The sequence below is a fragment of the Pteropus vampyrus genome, unplaced genomic scaffold, assembly GCF_000151845.1.
Source record: "Pteropus vampyrus isolate Shadow unplaced genomic scaffold, Pvam_2.0 Scaffold40, whole genome shotgun sequence".
Taxonomy (NCBI): Eukaryota; Metazoa; Chordata; class Mammalia; order Chiroptera; family Pteropodidae; genus Pteropus; species Pteropus vampyrus.
In genome coordinates, this window is record NW_011888821.1 from 7,092,635 (window position 1) to 7,108,322 (window position 15,688).

Consider the following 15,688-nt stretch of genomic DNA (forward strand, 5'->3'; position numbering starts at 1 on the left):
ATACCCAGGCTAGAGTGACTGAGGCTTGAACTGGTCCAAGGAAAATGAACACTTCAAAAAATTTACATGCTTTGGAGGAACATCTCTGGGGGGAAATTCTGAAATCTCTTGTGAATTATATGAAAACAAAGGATTTCCCGTCTCTCTTACTGAAGAGCAGACATTCAATTGGGGTAGGAGAACCTGGGTCCATCCTCTTGTCTGTCTGCTATGGTTGGATCTTCTTTAACCCATTTCCCATTTGCCCAAGAATACTTGCTGGTGGCACTTGTGGCTGCAGCGTTTAGCCTGAGATAACTCGTGGATAACAGTTCTAACCTTACCCCCAAGGTTTGCCACAAAATATCTCGCTTTATTCTTTTTGCGTCACTCTAGTATATCAATAGTCTTTGGAAACAAATGACATCATTCTTTTGATAGCATTCTGTCTTCGTAGTGGTATTTCCATTTATAAAATATAGTGATTTTTTGATCACTGAAAATGTCAAATCTTAGAAAACAGCATTTCTATTCATGATATTAACATCATTCTCAAACAGTTGTTAGCCAAAGATTCATTTGATGAATCTAATTTATGTGTACATTTCTGTTACATTAGGATTAGAGACAAATTTTGTTTAGAAATAGCTCTAAGAACAGTTTTTATATTTTTCCATTGAAAACCAGTCAGATTTGCTTCAGCCTCAAAGAGCGTGTCTATGTAAAATTAAATTAACGCTGGCTGCGAGCTGTACCTTTTTTTTCTAAATGGGAAATGGGTTAATGAGACAAGGTGTCTCTAACCAGGTGTGTGACTATACTCTCAGAGCTCTGCTTTTATTGAGCTGTAAAGTGGAAATAACTAATACCTACTCCAGGGCTGTGAGGGTTTGATGAAAATGCATGTTTGGTAGCTGTTTGGCTACCGGCTGAGAAAGTCCAGTTAAGCAGGAAACACTTTCACAGAAATATCTTGAAGGAAAAGATAACTTCCATTTCATCCGCATTACCTTCTTGGGTCCAGCTTAAGATCTCAACTGGAGAGGGAGGGCCAGAGTGCCTTAGGTACCATACCAGGCACTGGTTGTTATGGTGGTTCCTGACTCTGATTGCACTAGAATCCCCTTTGGAGCTTCAAAAAATTAAGAGATGGAATATAGATGATGACATTCTTAATAGTTCTGCGTGAGGCTTTTTCTAAACCTCACCACTGTCTTTTTTAAAATTTTTAAAAAGTGTATTATGGAGTTCTATTTGAGTAATATTTCCAAGTTTTAAAATAGAGAACCCCAGCCTCGCACCAGGGTACCTATCTTCGGTAGGGATCGATCAACATCTTGCTGAACCTTACTCAGGGTTTTTAGCCAAACACCATGTGATATTATGATTTCTAAATGTGTGGCGCTATTTTCCCGCTTTAAGACGATTTTTACGTTTATTCACTAAATACAATCCTATGGATTAGGTTCACAAACTCGGATAACATGCTCAAGGTCACAGTGGTCTGAACCGAGGCAGTCAGCTCCTAGGCCCCGCACTCAGGGCCAGGTTGGCTGATCTGCGATCTGAGCTGCCACACTGAGCGCGAACGGTCTGGTGGTAAGCCCCACATGCCTCCCTTACTCCCCACGCGTTCAGGACTACATTTCCCAGTGCCCCTTGCGGAGGAGGCCGGCCGCCAGCCTCTCCCACGTGTTCGGACTACATTTCCCATGGCGCCTTGCGGCCCTGCTTAAATTTCCTCAACCTCTGGGGCTGCGCAGGCTCCTCGGACTGCACTTCCCGGCGGCGGCCGCGGCGGGGCGGGGCGCGGCGCGGCGGGGCGGCCCTAGGGCGGGGGTGGCGAGCGGCCCGCTGCAGGGGAGGCCGCCGCCTCCCTGGGCCTGCCCCGGCGGCCGCCTCCGAGATGCCGCTGCTGGTCGAGGGGCGGCGAGTGCGGCTGCCGCAGTCCGCCGGGGACCTCGTCCGAGCCCACCCGCTTCTGGAGGTGAGCAGGGCCCGGGTGGGGGGCTTCGAGGCTGACCCGAGGGAGACCTGTCAGGCGAGCCCGAGCCCTCGTCACCCCACAGCCACCATCCGCTGTCCCCCGAGACAGACTTTAAACTTGGCGCAGCTGAGGTGCTGACGGCACATCGGAAGCCCAGGCCGCCGGCAGCCGACTTTCTGCCTTCGCTGGAGGCATCTGTGGAGCCTTTACCTTCTTTGGACCTTAGAGGGCATCTGCCGAGGCCCCTTTCTTGCAGAGGAGGGACTGGGGCCCAGAGAGGTTAGGTTACTTGCCCAGTGTGGCACAGCACCGCGGCTCGAGGACACCCCTGGACTCTCTGTTTCCAGACAGGGCGGTCCCCGCCCCCCGCTCCGCCCCCGCGGCCATCCGGACTTGGCCCGTTTTGCCAAATCTGGGCAGCCGCCGGTGCTCTCTAGCACTCGCAGGGGTCCCCACCCCGTGTGAGCGCTGCATCGTCGTTGGGTCCTCAGGAAGCAGGAGGTTCTTCCTGGGTGGGCTTGGGACAGCGTCTGGGCCAGGGTATCCTGGCGGGCCACCTACTCTTCTCCCCCACCCCCCCCGCCCTCGGGGGGTCATAGGGCTCCGGTTATTTTTAGCCAGAAGAAAGGGCCCGGCTTTTCCCCCGCTGGGCCAAGTTGAGGACCACGCCCTGATAGCAGGGTTTTGTTTTGTTTCCTGCTTTTGTCCTCAAATAGATCTCTGAACCCCTTAGTCCATGCTTCTGCAGAAACCGTTTGGAAAGCCATTCTTATCGTAAAAAAAAAAAAAGATGAGGGACCAAACCTCCCACTTGCCCCAGATCTAGTTAAAGGGGAATCAGTCAATTGATTTAAGGGATATTTATTGCACCCTAGTTTGTGTTGGGTACCGTGTCACCTCTACCCCTACAATCGGGCCAGTTAGGGAGAATGTTTTTTAATCACAGAATCACTCAAATACCATAAACTGTCCAGTGTCTTAAAGAAATAATGTACCTCTGAGATGCGAAGCACAGAAACTTGACCTTAGGGGAGGTCTTCTGCGGTTTCCTCTGTTGCACCGTCTCTAATTATTTTGTCTGCATACTTTTCTTTATTCTCCTTTGATCTGTCCCCCAGAATGTAAGCTTCCTGAAGGTAGATAGGGGTATGTGTCTTTGTATCCTCAGAACCTAGGGCAATGGAAGGTGAGCCTGGAAATGAATCTGCGCTCTGTAAATATTTGTTACATAAACGAGGGAACAAAATGGCCCCTGAAAATGACCCGAAGCATGAGGAGGAGTTACTGACAGGGAAAATGGGGACAGCCCTGTGCAAATCTCAACTTGCATTTCAAGAAAACAATCGTAATATTATTCAACACATCCTGGGCACCATAGCAGACACTAGGCATTGTGCTAAGCACTTTCCTTGTGTTTTGTCACTGTCACACTAGGGAAGTCCAGAGTCAGATTCACCAAGGGGAAAAATTTCAGCTGCCTAAAGAATTCAGGTGACAATATTTTTATGTTTTAAAATTTCTATGATAAAAAGATTGGTGTCCAAGGCAGCACACTAGCGTGGAGAGAGAGAGAGGATATGGGGTTATACTAGGACAGCGGCCCCTCTTGAAAGGAGATCTGGCCTATTTAGGTAGACATGGCCTAGAAAGGCTATGTAGTGAGGACCAATTCCTGCTACATGAACATGGAGGTGGGAGAGTCACTTTGATTTGCAGCAGTCTAAAGGAAGGAGAATGGAGGCACAAGAGAGATTTGAAAAGGGGAAGAAGAGGGAGGGCATTCCAGCTGGACAAGGTAGATTGCTCGGATGGGCAGGAGGGGAAGGGCCCTGAGGACGAGTGGACTGGCCAGTCTCCTTGGCTCAGAGAGGGTAAGAAGGGAGAGAGAAGATAATTAGAGGGGTTTGGATGGATCTTTCAATGGATAAGCAGTGTGTGTTGGGGGGAACGAAAGTTTAACTCTTTCTATAACAAGTATTGTGTCCTCTTTGTAAAAAAATAAGTCAGAAGAAAACAATTTATGATCACAGCTATTCTTCACATTTTGGTAAATGTCCTTACAGAGGTTTTGCTTCATGTATGATATACTTTTTAAAAATGAGAGCATGCTATATATTCTGTTTTATGTCTTTTTCACGTAATAATACATTGTGAGTATGCAGTAACAGAGTAATAATAACAGCAGTAACAGTAATACAGCCGAACACCACTGCCCAGTGAAGCAGGTGCTGGTGCCATTCCCATTTTACAGGTGACGACTCTGAGGCACAGAGAGGTTGAGCGAGTTGTCCCACATCCTGTAAATGATGCAGCCTGGATTGGAAATTTGGCAATCTGCCTTTGTCTCTAGAACTGGCCTGCTCAGTGCGGTAGCCACCAGCCACATGTGGCTGTTTACATTTAAATTAATTGGTAGTAAATAAACTTTAAAAATCAGTTCCTCCGTTGAACTAGCCACATTTCAGGTGCTCCACAGCCATGTGTGTCTAGTGGCTAGTGTGTGAGACAGTGCAGGTATAGATCGTTGCCATCACTGCAGAAAGTTCCTTTGATGGTGTTGTCTAGAGCCTTTCTTCTTAACCAGTTACTGGATGCTCAGAACCAGTCCTGCAGCATCTTGGAATTCCACAATCTGAATGCACCGTAATTTTGTTCCTGCTTTTAAGCTACTAAGGTATTTATAACCTTTCCCCATTATGGACACTCACAGCTAAATCTTTATAAACCCTGTGATTACTCCTACAAGCGAATTTGCTAGACTCAGAAAGGTTTTTGGAGCAGAAAAGTGATGTAACAAAAATAGTGTTTTGAAGCAATGATGCTGGCAGCCATAGGGGAAGATAGAGTGGACAAGGGAGACCTGAGGGGTCAAAGAAATGGATGGGGAATGGTGACAGCCACCCCCTACTAACCTGCTCTCAGTTAATCCTCACACAGCCTGAGAAGTGGCCACCAGCTTCCCCATTTCCAAAGGGGGGAGATAGGAGCATGCCCAGGGTCACTCAGTGAAAGGCAGGGGACTCCAAGGCCAGCATTGTCTTGCTCCCTTTCTTCCACTCATAAATTCTATGGCAGGAACTGAGATGTGAGATCAAGAAGGACCGAAATAAGACAGCACACATGGGAGTAGAAAAGAATGGTCAGTTTGAGAGCCATACCTGTTAATAGGAATGTTTCACACGGCACTGTGCAGTTCACGAAGCACTGCCACACCTGCGCTCCTGTTTTTGAAGGAAGAACCGACAGAAAGTAGCAGCAGGGCTAAGGGATCTGGGATCCATCATCTTCCTCAAGGGCACCGCTAGGTGATTGGCTGACACTGGGGGCAACAGACTGTAGCCACAGGCCAAATCCTGTTTGTGGATGGCCCATGAATTGAGAATGGTATTTACATTTTTAAATGCTGAGAGAAAGATCGAAAGAGTAATATTTTGTGACTGTGAAATTACATGAAATGCAGATTTTGGTGTCACCCATAAATAACGTTTTTGGGGACACAAACACAGCCATTTGTTTACATGGTCTGGGCTGCTTTCACGGTACAATGCACAGCCTGTAATGCCTAAAATATTTTACTATCTGGCCCCTTCCTGAAAAACGTTCGCTGACCCCTGGGTTAAGAGAACAGTGCCATTGAATAGGAATTAGGAAATGAGGGTGAGGGGTAGCACGGAGACACTGATGGAAAAGAGGTTTTTCAGTGAGTTTCAGTGGCCAGAGAATATCAAAAGTTGAGAAGGCTGGGGCTACTTTCATTTCAGAAAGGATGTGAGTTTATAAAGTAGGACTACGTGTTTTCTCACAGGAGAACTTTGGCTAAACTTTTTTCATTTCTGAAAGTGGGAGACCAGAGTGACATACCATTTTCACTTTGTGGCATTATCTCTTCTGATAATTTATTCTTCTGTTTCTTTGGGAATTAGTAGGAGCTGTGTCAAAAAAAGATGTAATTTTTGGTCTTGGGTATGAAGTGATAGTCATCTCTCATAAGTAGCTTTGCTTTTGGGTGGTGACCTAGTAGTGAAAATGAGCAGTAAAAATTTGCCTTTACTCCCTCCCTCTCCCACCCCCAAAAGAACAGAGAAACTGGTAAGTATTAAAGGAATAATAAAAAGGAAATTCTGAACTCCTAATGTTATTTTGAATTGAGGCGAGGTGGGAAGCGGCATGCGTGGCGAGCGCTCACAGACTGAGCTGCTCTGTGAGTGGACCGGTCCGCCACCTCTCTCACAGTGCCTCCTGCAGTGGGCAGAGCTGCCAGACCCATCTAACTTTGCTGCAGCTCACTGAATCCTTCCTTCCTTTCTTAAACTGAAGGGCTTATCTATTCTCATTGCTGCTTTGCTTCCAATTAATGGAAGTTTTTAAAAAGAAAATACTGTGTAACTCATAAAGCTGATGATTATGTTTTCTTACACCCGTTTCAGTTTGAGCACTAACCTAAGTTTGCACCAATTATGAGAAATGGTGAGAGGCCTGTGTAAGACTATAAAAACGTTACCCTGTCTAGACAGTGCATGCATACTCTATATTTACATGTTTGGATAAGATTTTGTTCATTGAGGAGTTTATTTGTTGCAAGTAAGAAAGAAATTATGATACATTTTAGGGTTGTATCAACTTGACATTTTGAAAAAAAAATGTATAATTCAGTTTTCATTCAAGAATTTAACCACCTGAGTTATTTTCTTCCCCAGGCTTACTTCATAAGAATTTATTAAAATATTCAATTAGACAACATGTTCACACCTAATATTAACATATCCTTTTCATAGATTTGCTTCTTTTTGGTTTTCTACTTTAATAATAACATTACTATGTCACAGAAGATTTAGAGAATAGAGAAAAGACACCAGTTAAATCACTTGTGTTCTAATACGACTATGCTTATATTGGTGAATTTTCTTTCAGTATTTTTCCCTGGGTGTAGCAACATTTCAGCATTGTTGTATTAACAGTATATTTATAGCTTACATTTTTCTTTTTTTACTTTTTATTTTGCTTTTCAGTTTTTATTTCAAAGCCATTTTCTATAGTCTTTATTTTCCATGACCGTGCAGTTAGTAGTTGTGAATTGGTTCTGCATAATTTACTTTTTTGTTGCTGTTCTCAGCTTTTTGCCATCCTACGTAACACAGGGTTTGTTGCATTTTGGGTTATTTCCTCCTTACAGAATTCCAAAAGTGGGCTTACTAGATTACTAGGGGATAGAAAAAAAAAGTCTTAACCCCTCTTCTTTAAAGAAAGTAAAGAAGGGATGTGGTTTCTGGGCCACCAGCCCACTAGTCCATATAATCTGATTCTCTTTACAACTGTAAAATCGTGAAGCGTCCTAGTCTTTAGTAAAGAACTGTGAAAAAGAATTTTTGCATCTTCTTTTATAGGCACTAAAATCTTGTTTTATAGGTTAAAAAAATAGAATTTCATTGTTTTTTTTTTTTTTGCCTTGTTTTACATGGTAGTTACTGCCGCCTTTTTATTTTAGCTTTTCTGTCAAATAACACACGCACCTCAGACCTAGAAGCGTGTATTTCCCAATTAGGACACACTTTGGCTCTCTCCACCTCTAGTTACTCAATCCTCACTAATTTCCATCACTATTTTATTTTTTTTTAATTAAACAGGAAAGAGCCAGACTTCTCAGAGGTCAGTCTGTTCAGCAAGTGGGACCCCAGGGCCTTCTGTATGTTCAGCAAAGAGAGCTTGCAGTGACCTCCCCAAAGGATGGTAGGTTAGGAAGCAGTGAATTGGGCATTATCCCAAAAGGCTATTGGATATTTTATTTTATTTCTTTTTTAAACAGGATCCATCTCCATTCTGGGTTCTGATGATGCCACTACTTGTCACATTGTGGTCCTGAGGCACACAGGTATGGTGAGAGAGATGAAGGAAACCATTACTTAAATTGACTCAACATTTGGGACCATTAATTTCTCGATTTGAGTGTCCTGGTGGCCGATTTGAAACCTGACTCCACTTACCTTTTCTCTGGTCTGCATGGTACCTCCCTGTTGCCCTGATCAGAACGGGTTGGCCGGGGAGCACAGACGGTTCTATTCTTTCTGCTTACAGGATATTCAAAGACGAGATGGTCCTCCAATCGGACAGGAGCAGACGTGGTTTTTACTTACTGAGTTCTCATTGGGAATAACACGAGTCATTTCACCCTTGTTCCTCAGGTAACGGAGCTACCTGCCTGACACACTGTGATGGAACCGACACCAAAGCTGAGGTCCCCTTGATCATGAACTCCATAAAATCCTTTTCCGACCAAGCTCAATGTGGAAGGTGAGCTCCACGCTGCTCTTTTTTTATCAGGAACTTTGCTCCCTTGCGTAGAGGAAATGGCTGTGGAAGCTGTTATAGCAACATAGAATGTCACCACCCCACAGTGGCTGTCTTGTTCCCCTGGAGCAGAACTTGACACAGCATGGCTCCTTCTCAGTCGTTGTTGAGTGAATGAATGGGTGACCTGTACAGGCAGGGAAATAGTGCTGGATTTTAAATGGCAGGTTTGGCCTTGAACCTGGAGCTTTATTTTCAGTAATGTACTTTTAGATGTTCATGTGTTGGACGTTGCTTTATTATACCCCAGATGTAGTACCTTCATTCATTCATTCCTTTAGCAGTTATTTGTCGAAAGCTTCCTGTGAGCAAGAACTTGCTCTAGGTGCCAAGGACATAGCAAACAGAGTAGACACAAACCTGCCTCCGAGCCGTTCATTTAGTAAGCAAAGTAGGAAGTTAAGTGGTGGACAGGACTATGGAGGACAGTGAGGCAGGGAAGAACCCAGGGGGTGGTGGGGGGCCCCGGGGTGCAGGTTTCAGTGTCAGCACATCAGTGGTTTCACCACGGCCTCTGACTGTCTCCCCAGGTACAGGACATGCAGCCCTCCATTTCACAGCTGCTGGCAAACTCAGCTGACCCACAGTCACCCAGCTAGTTGGTGGTAGACCTACGACAGTGGCCTGACCCGTGCTCACACCCCAACCCTCTCCTTTCTCATGAAGCACACTTTGTAGCCTTTGCTGTCACTTTATCTGAAGTCTGAGGTAGCCACTGAATGTACTACTAGTCCAGTCATATACAAGTTCTTAGAATGCCAGGGATTTAAAAAAAGCCTCTGTCAAGAGTTTCACTAGTGTAACACAGATCATTTTAAAGTTTAATTCTGTTTCTGCCTGCGTCAGTGACACAGACTAGGCCAGCTTCATGAGCGTGTGACCTGTGCAGCCTTTTCATTTTGCTCTGGGCCCCACAGAGTGCATAGCCAGACCCAGCCACGGCCCCACTCCGTGGTTCTTGGAACATGGTTGTGGGACAGTCCTGTCTGTTTGCAGAACTGATTTGGTCATTCTGGAGAGTTTGTTACAACAAGGATTCAGAAGGCAAACCTGTAGTAGCCCAATGTTGAGCAAAGCCACAGTGATCACAGCTCCCTTTACCTTTTAATGTTCATCTGAGGCCACTCGATGCTTCGTGGTGTGCTGCTTCCATAGAAGATTCCTGTTCATTCCTCAGGAAGATTTTGTCTGTCAGTAGAAGGTAGCATGAAATACGGCTACACTTTCCCAAGCACTGATCCCCAGGTTATTACAGGCTGTGGAGAGGCGGTTAGTAGACTCATGGGCGTGGGAAACACAGGGGTAAACAAAGTTAGAGTTTTCAGTTGTAGGACGTCTTAGAGCTTCTCTGTGCTGATATGCATCTTAGTTCTTTGAGGGAGGGCTCGCTCACAGTGGGCAGGTTTCCCAAACTCATCAAGCTCCAGGAACACTGTTTTCTGTCTTGGGCGGCCAAAGTTCCGGGGAGCACAGTGGATAAGCACATGCCTTAGAAAGAGACCCAGTTTCCTTCTCTGACGGATGGAGATGATAATCCTCCCTCAGGAAAGGTGGCAGTAGCAGAGACAACGTCACCTGTGGAACGTCCACCTCAGCCCGCCACAGAACGGGCCTGGACTCAGGGCACCCTTGTGCCCTCCCACTCCTGTACTCATGTACTTCTTAGGCAGAGACATTTAAGAAGTTTTGGAGGTACCTGCTTTGGGTGTGTAAATGGTGTGATAGAGCCATATTCTTCCAGAGTGGTCCCCCACCCTCTGCATCATATTTGTGTTAAGATACAGATCTGCTCAGCCATCCTGGGCAGGGTCCCCAGAAGCTTGCCCGGCCTTGGCAGCCTCACCGTTTACCCCTGGGTGCCACACGGGTGTGTTCTGTATGTGCCATGGCACAAACAAGGCCCAGAGGCCCTGCCACAGAGTGAGGGCTCACAGAAGCTGAGAACTACGACTCAAAGCTAAACTAGTGCACACTGTCACCGTGTTGTGCTGGCCTCTGACCACCGTCCCGTCTCTTTGCCAGGCTGGAAGTGCACCTCGTGGGCGGCTTCAGTGACGATAGGCAGTTGTCACAAAAACTTACTCATCAACTTCTTAGTAAGTTCACTGTTTTTTCCCCAAACTTGATAAAAATTTGTACCTATTTTTGCTTGGATAAAAGTCCCAGTTGGGACATAACCAAAGAGGGGCACACCTGCCTGGAGCAGTGTAAACCGTTCAGCGTGGAATCTCATATAAAGATCGAATAGCATAGAGCTAAATTTTTAGGGGCTAATGGGACGGGGGCAAGATTTTCTTTTATAATAGCCGTTGACGCATTCCATGCTCTGAATTGTGCAAAAATCGAACCACCTTCTGGGAAGAAATGTCCATTTTAATAGTAGAGAGTGAAAACACTGATACCACTTTTTCTCTATTCAATTAACAAATATTTAAAAGAGAAGATGTTTTGTGTTAATTTATCATGAGGCAGTGAGGTGGGCGGGTGGTCACACGGTACTGGGATATACGTTGGTGTTACCTATTGGGAAAGCGATTTGGCATCGTGACGAAGTCTGAAAAAGATTCATGTCCTTTGACCCAGTAATTCCCCTTCAGGGAATCTGTTCTAAGAAAATAATCTGAAATATGCACAGAGATTTATGCCCGAAGATTGGAAATAATTTAATGTCTGTTAGTAGAATAGTTATGTAGCCGTTAAAAAATAATGCTTATGAAGAGGTTGAATTCCATGAGAAAATACATATGTACAAAAATTGGGATATAAAACTGCATACATGTTATGAGCTTAGCTGTGCACAGAAAAATATAGAAGAAAATACATTGCATGTCAACTGCTAGGATTATGGGCATTAAAAGCTCTTATAGTTCTACCATTAAAAATCTATTACTCTTTATATTTGGAAAAAATTTTTCCAAATTTTTTACAATGATCAAAAACTTTAGACTCTGATAATCTGCAAAAAATTACTTAGAAAAAGAAGAGTAAAAATCTTATGAGTCAGTTTGTCCTCCCAAACTTCTCAGAATAGAGAGAAAAATGGAAAGCCTTGGTCGTAGTTTCCTTGAGGCTAGGAACATGGCTGTCCCTTGGCAGGCAGGGCTCGGTTCTGTGATGTCAGTGATAGACGGGCCTGGTTTGGCCGAAAGGGTAGTGGAACAGAGAGGGCTTAGCTGGCTTCTCTCCCTCTGTCCCCTTCTTGACTCACTCAGCATATGTTCTGCTAATTAAAGGAAGTTTCTTGATATCCATTTTTAAAATTCTAATTGTAGGTGAATTTGACAGACAAGAAGATGACATTCACTTAGTGACATTATGTGTGACAGGTAAGTTCTGCCATCTTTCCTAAAACCAAGCAGTAGATTTCAGGAATGTTTCGCCCTTCTCCCTAAAGCTGGACGTAGCATCAGTTACCTGTCATAGAAGACACAGCTTGTCAGTGCTTCGCTGACTTTTGTTCTGGCTTTTCCCCTCTGCTAGAATGGCCTTCTGCTCCTTCCCTGTTCAGCCTCAGTTGATATGCTAACCCACTTCAGCGCAATGCATCTTTTCTTCCTTGGGATTTTTAGAAGCCTTCTCTGTACTCCCAGGCAAGAGAAGGGACCAGACCCCAGAGAGGAGCTGCCACCTTGTGTGGCAGACTGCCAAGTGTATAGATGGCTGGGAGGCACTAACTCGAAGCGACAGATTGTTCAGTATAAATTCAAGTGTTCTGGGACTCAGTGGGTAAACAGGAAAACTGTCCCTTTCATTGTGTGTGGGTTTTTTGTTTGTTTTTGTTTTTTTGTGTGTATGTGTGAGGTTCCTTCTTGGCCTCTGTTAATACAAAATGAAAACATTTAGTATTTCTTAAAAATTGGATCTTAAAAAAAGTTTTTTTTATTTGTTAGAATTAAATGACCGGGAGGAAAATGAAAACCACTTTCCGATAATTTATGGCATTGGTAAGTAATGTGTTTATTTGAGGGCTGGGGGCTGGTCACAGGCTGATAAGGCAGGCTCCAGTTAAAGGCCGATTCCGCAAACTAGTGGGCCCGCTGTCGTCAGTATGTCACAGCCTTAGGTTCAAATCCTGGCTCCCCTCTGTGTTTGCTGGGGGATCCTGGGCAAGTAGCTTACCTTCTCTAACCACTGTCTACAAAATAGAGAAACTGTCCACTGTCCACCTCCTAAGACTGGGAAGAGAAAACAGGGTAGCGAATATCAAGTATAGACAGTGCTGAGTTGCACTCTGCTCTCCCAAGGTGGCCAGCTGGGATGGGCGGGGCATTTGAATCTTATACATAGGGAGCCAAGTAAGGTTTTAATTGAGAACAAGGATCCTATAAAGATAAAGTGTAAAACTATCAGGCTGAAGAAAACCCAGAACCACCTTCCCTCCTGTGACGGCCCCCCAAGGATATAGTAGGATGAAATTGGCTGTATTTGCAGAGGGCTTCTACCATGTCTGTAGTATTTTATTTAGCTGGGTGGTGGGTACAAAGGTATTCGTTATTTTATTCTCTATACCTTTGTATATATCTGAAATACTTTGTAGAAATGATAACAAACAAAAACACCTGATTTGGCCGTGATCACAGCCTACAGCCTCCCTTTTCCCCCCAGCAACTCGCAGATGTGTTTGGTCACAGGGCTGGCCAGGGAGCCTTGCCACATATTTGCCTGGAGAGAGGGCACACTTCCCACACGGGGCCACTTCTCGAAGTCTTACCTAGTGCAGCTCAGACCTCAGCAATATTTTCAGTGAGATGCTTGGCTAAAAGACTGAGTCTTCCCTTTCCCGGAAGGGGGCAAGCTACAGCACTTAGTAGTAATTTTGTTCAATTTCCATTCTGTTGTGTCTCCGAGATAGACTTATCCATGTTTTGTTACGTGTGGTGGTAGAAATGTAGGACTGCACACTTTCCATTTTTGTCTTTTGTCAACTCACAGTCACCCTGTCGTCTCTCACAGCTGTCGATGTTAGAACCGCAGAGGTGTACCGGGCCTCCTTCCCAGATCGTGGTCCAGAGGAGGAGCTGCGAGCTGCTCGAGCTTTAACAGGAGGGCCGGTGAGTCTGGAGTCATCTTTGTGATAAGGGATTAAGGGGTAAAAAGGCATCAAACTCCAAAGCCTCAAGTGTTATAGACCTTAGAAATGGAAAGTTCATGTCAGCTGCTTTAAACTGTAAATCTCCAGGGACCACCACATACCCGTCTCCCTGTCCCTCTCACACTCCCTCCCTCCCTTCCATCCCCCGCTCCCCCGACCCGAATAACAAATGCTTTTAGGTTATAAGCTCAAGACCCCAGTTCTCTGCCTGGAAGGTGTAGGGAGAAGTAATGTGAATCCCTAGCATCCGATTCGTAGAGAATGAGCCCCTTTTACTTTGTAAAAATTTTTCCTGTAAAGTTCCTACAAAAAAGGGAGACCCTGGTAGGGGAGAGAGGGTTCTCCCCCTGCACCTTGGACAGTACACTCCTCTGGACCCAGTCACTGAAGAGCAACTTGCTGGAACCCAAAAGAATGATGAAATCAATTTGAAAGTCTCATTGCCTTAGGTGCTTTTAAATTACATAACATCTTAATTTTAAAAGTTAGAAAAAGACCTAAGACTTACATGGCTATTTGAGGAATGGGTGAAACAATCCTTTAAAAAGGCTTTTAGTATAAAAAACAAATTGCATTCAGAGCACGCAGAAGAAATATCACTTATGAAATTCTGACATTTTCATTGGAAAATGTTTGGATTCAGAATGTTTTGCCAGTCCTTTAACATTTTTAGGATTCCTTTTGCTGTTCTCAAGTAGCACAATAGCCTTGACTTAGCTAATATTCAGAACATATTTCAATCTCAGTTACCAAAATAGAATGTTGCTGGCTAAGCTGAGAATGACCATTGGCAAATTTGGGAATTTGGGGAATTGATCATTTGGTAAATTAGCATTTTTACAAGCTGTTTTTCCATTATATTGATGGGGAAACAGGCGTGGTATACTTTTTTAGTTGTAAGGTAATTAATTATCCGTTAGTATAAAGAGGCACATGGGTTTCAGTCAAACACACCTGGGTGTGAGGCCAGCTCTGCTGCTTACTGGAAATGTGACCGTGGGCATTATGCCCCGTCTCTCTCTGAGCCTCAGGCTTTCACACAAAGGGAGAAAAATGCCATCTTCCTGCAGTATTGTTGTCAGGACTAAACAAAATAATTTATGTTACCCACAAAGTGCAGTACCAGACAATTGGAAATATTCAGTAAGTAGCAGCTTTGTTATTAGACAAAATTTTAAAGCAGCTTATCATCCAGATAAATGCCTTAACTGCTAGACTACACCGGTGCCTGCTTTAATGGGAGGGTTCGAAAAGCTGATAGCATTCCTTAAATTCTACCCTTGAAATGTTCTTTTTCAGATGATTAGTATTTACGATGCAAAGAAAGAACAACTTCAAATAGGACCGTATTCCTGGACACCATTTCCACATGTGGATTTCTGGTTGCAGCAAGATGATAAGGAAATACTAGAGGTGAGAATTTACTGGTTGAACAAATCTTAAATCTCTGGACCCTGGTCTCCACATCTGTAAGAAAAAGAAAGGTTTAGACTAAATAATAGCTGCTTTTCCTTCAGTGAGTAGTATTCATTTTTAGGATGCCACTGACAGGTCCCATTTAACTCCCGTGTCAACTGGGGATGAGTAATATCCTGGATAGACACCTGCATAGATGAAGCAGTAAGCAACCAACTGCTTTTGTCTCATTCACCCAGTATACCTCAGTTCTTATATAATGTTTCAATTCATATATATTTATATAGTGATCTGAGAACATCCCGATTAATGTTTAAGGAACACAAAAGTACTTCATTTGGCATCTTTATCAAAGTAGGGAAAGGGGCAAGGTTGTTCTCTCATGCCCCAAATCTTGTTTTTCCAGAACCTTTCCACTTCACCTCTGGCCGAGCCCCCCCACTTTGTTGAACATATTAGATCTACCTTGATGTTTTTAAAAAAATACCCATCTCCAACAAAGACGCTGTTTCCTGGAAATAAAGCTCTACTCTACAAAAAAAATGAAGATGGTTTATGGGAAAAGATCTCTCCTCCAGGAAGTTAAAAATAGGAATTACCAAAGAAAGCAACTTTTTGGCAAGACAGAGACCACTGGTGGGGTTGGAGAGAACGTGAATTTGGAATCTACATCCGTTGAGTCTTAGGTCTCCTTCCTTACTCAGTGTCTTTCAAGTGACTTTCAAAATAAAACTTTATTTTGGCAAAGGCACTGGTTTACTTTTTGCTTTTCTAAAAAGGTGACGTCCAGCTTTTCTTTTTTGGTCAGTAATAAGGGGCAGAGGAGAAGCCACCTGCCTTCACTATCCTATAACAGCTACTCCAGTTAC

At 44.2% G+C, this 15,688-nt stretch overlaps 1 protein-coding gene across 3 annotated transcripts; it reads left to right on the forward strand.

Moving 5' to 3' along the window:
* The first annotated feature begins 1,806 nt into the window (after positions 1–1,806).
* NTAN1 (N-terminal asparagine amidase) lies at positions 1,807–15,570 on the forward strand. Of its 3 annotated transcripts, XM_011358393.2 has the most exons (10): positions 1,807–1,966; positions 7,591–7,693; positions 7,770–7,835; positions 8,146–8,254; positions 10,334–10,407; positions 11,584–11,637; positions 12,202–12,255; positions 13,265–13,362; positions 14,703–14,816; positions 15,226–15,570. In XM_011358393.2, the coding sequence occupies exons 1-10, from the start codon at positions 1,886–1,888 to the stop codon at positions 15,403–15,405; spliced, it is 933 nt and encodes a 310-aa protein (XP_011356695.1). In that variant the 5' UTR covers positions 1,807–1,885; the 3' UTR covers positions 15,406–15,570. The 3 variants fall into 3 exon arrangements, with proteins under 3 accessions (XP_011356695.1, XP_011356696.1, XP_011356698.1); XM_011358394.1 differs by lacking the exon at positions 7,591–7,693 and having other exon boundaries at positions 1,808–1,966; XM_011358396.1 differs by lacking the exons at positions 7,591–7,693; positions 7,770–7,835 and having other exon boundaries at positions 1,808–1,966.
* Positions 15,571–15,688: the final 118 nt, after the last annotated feature.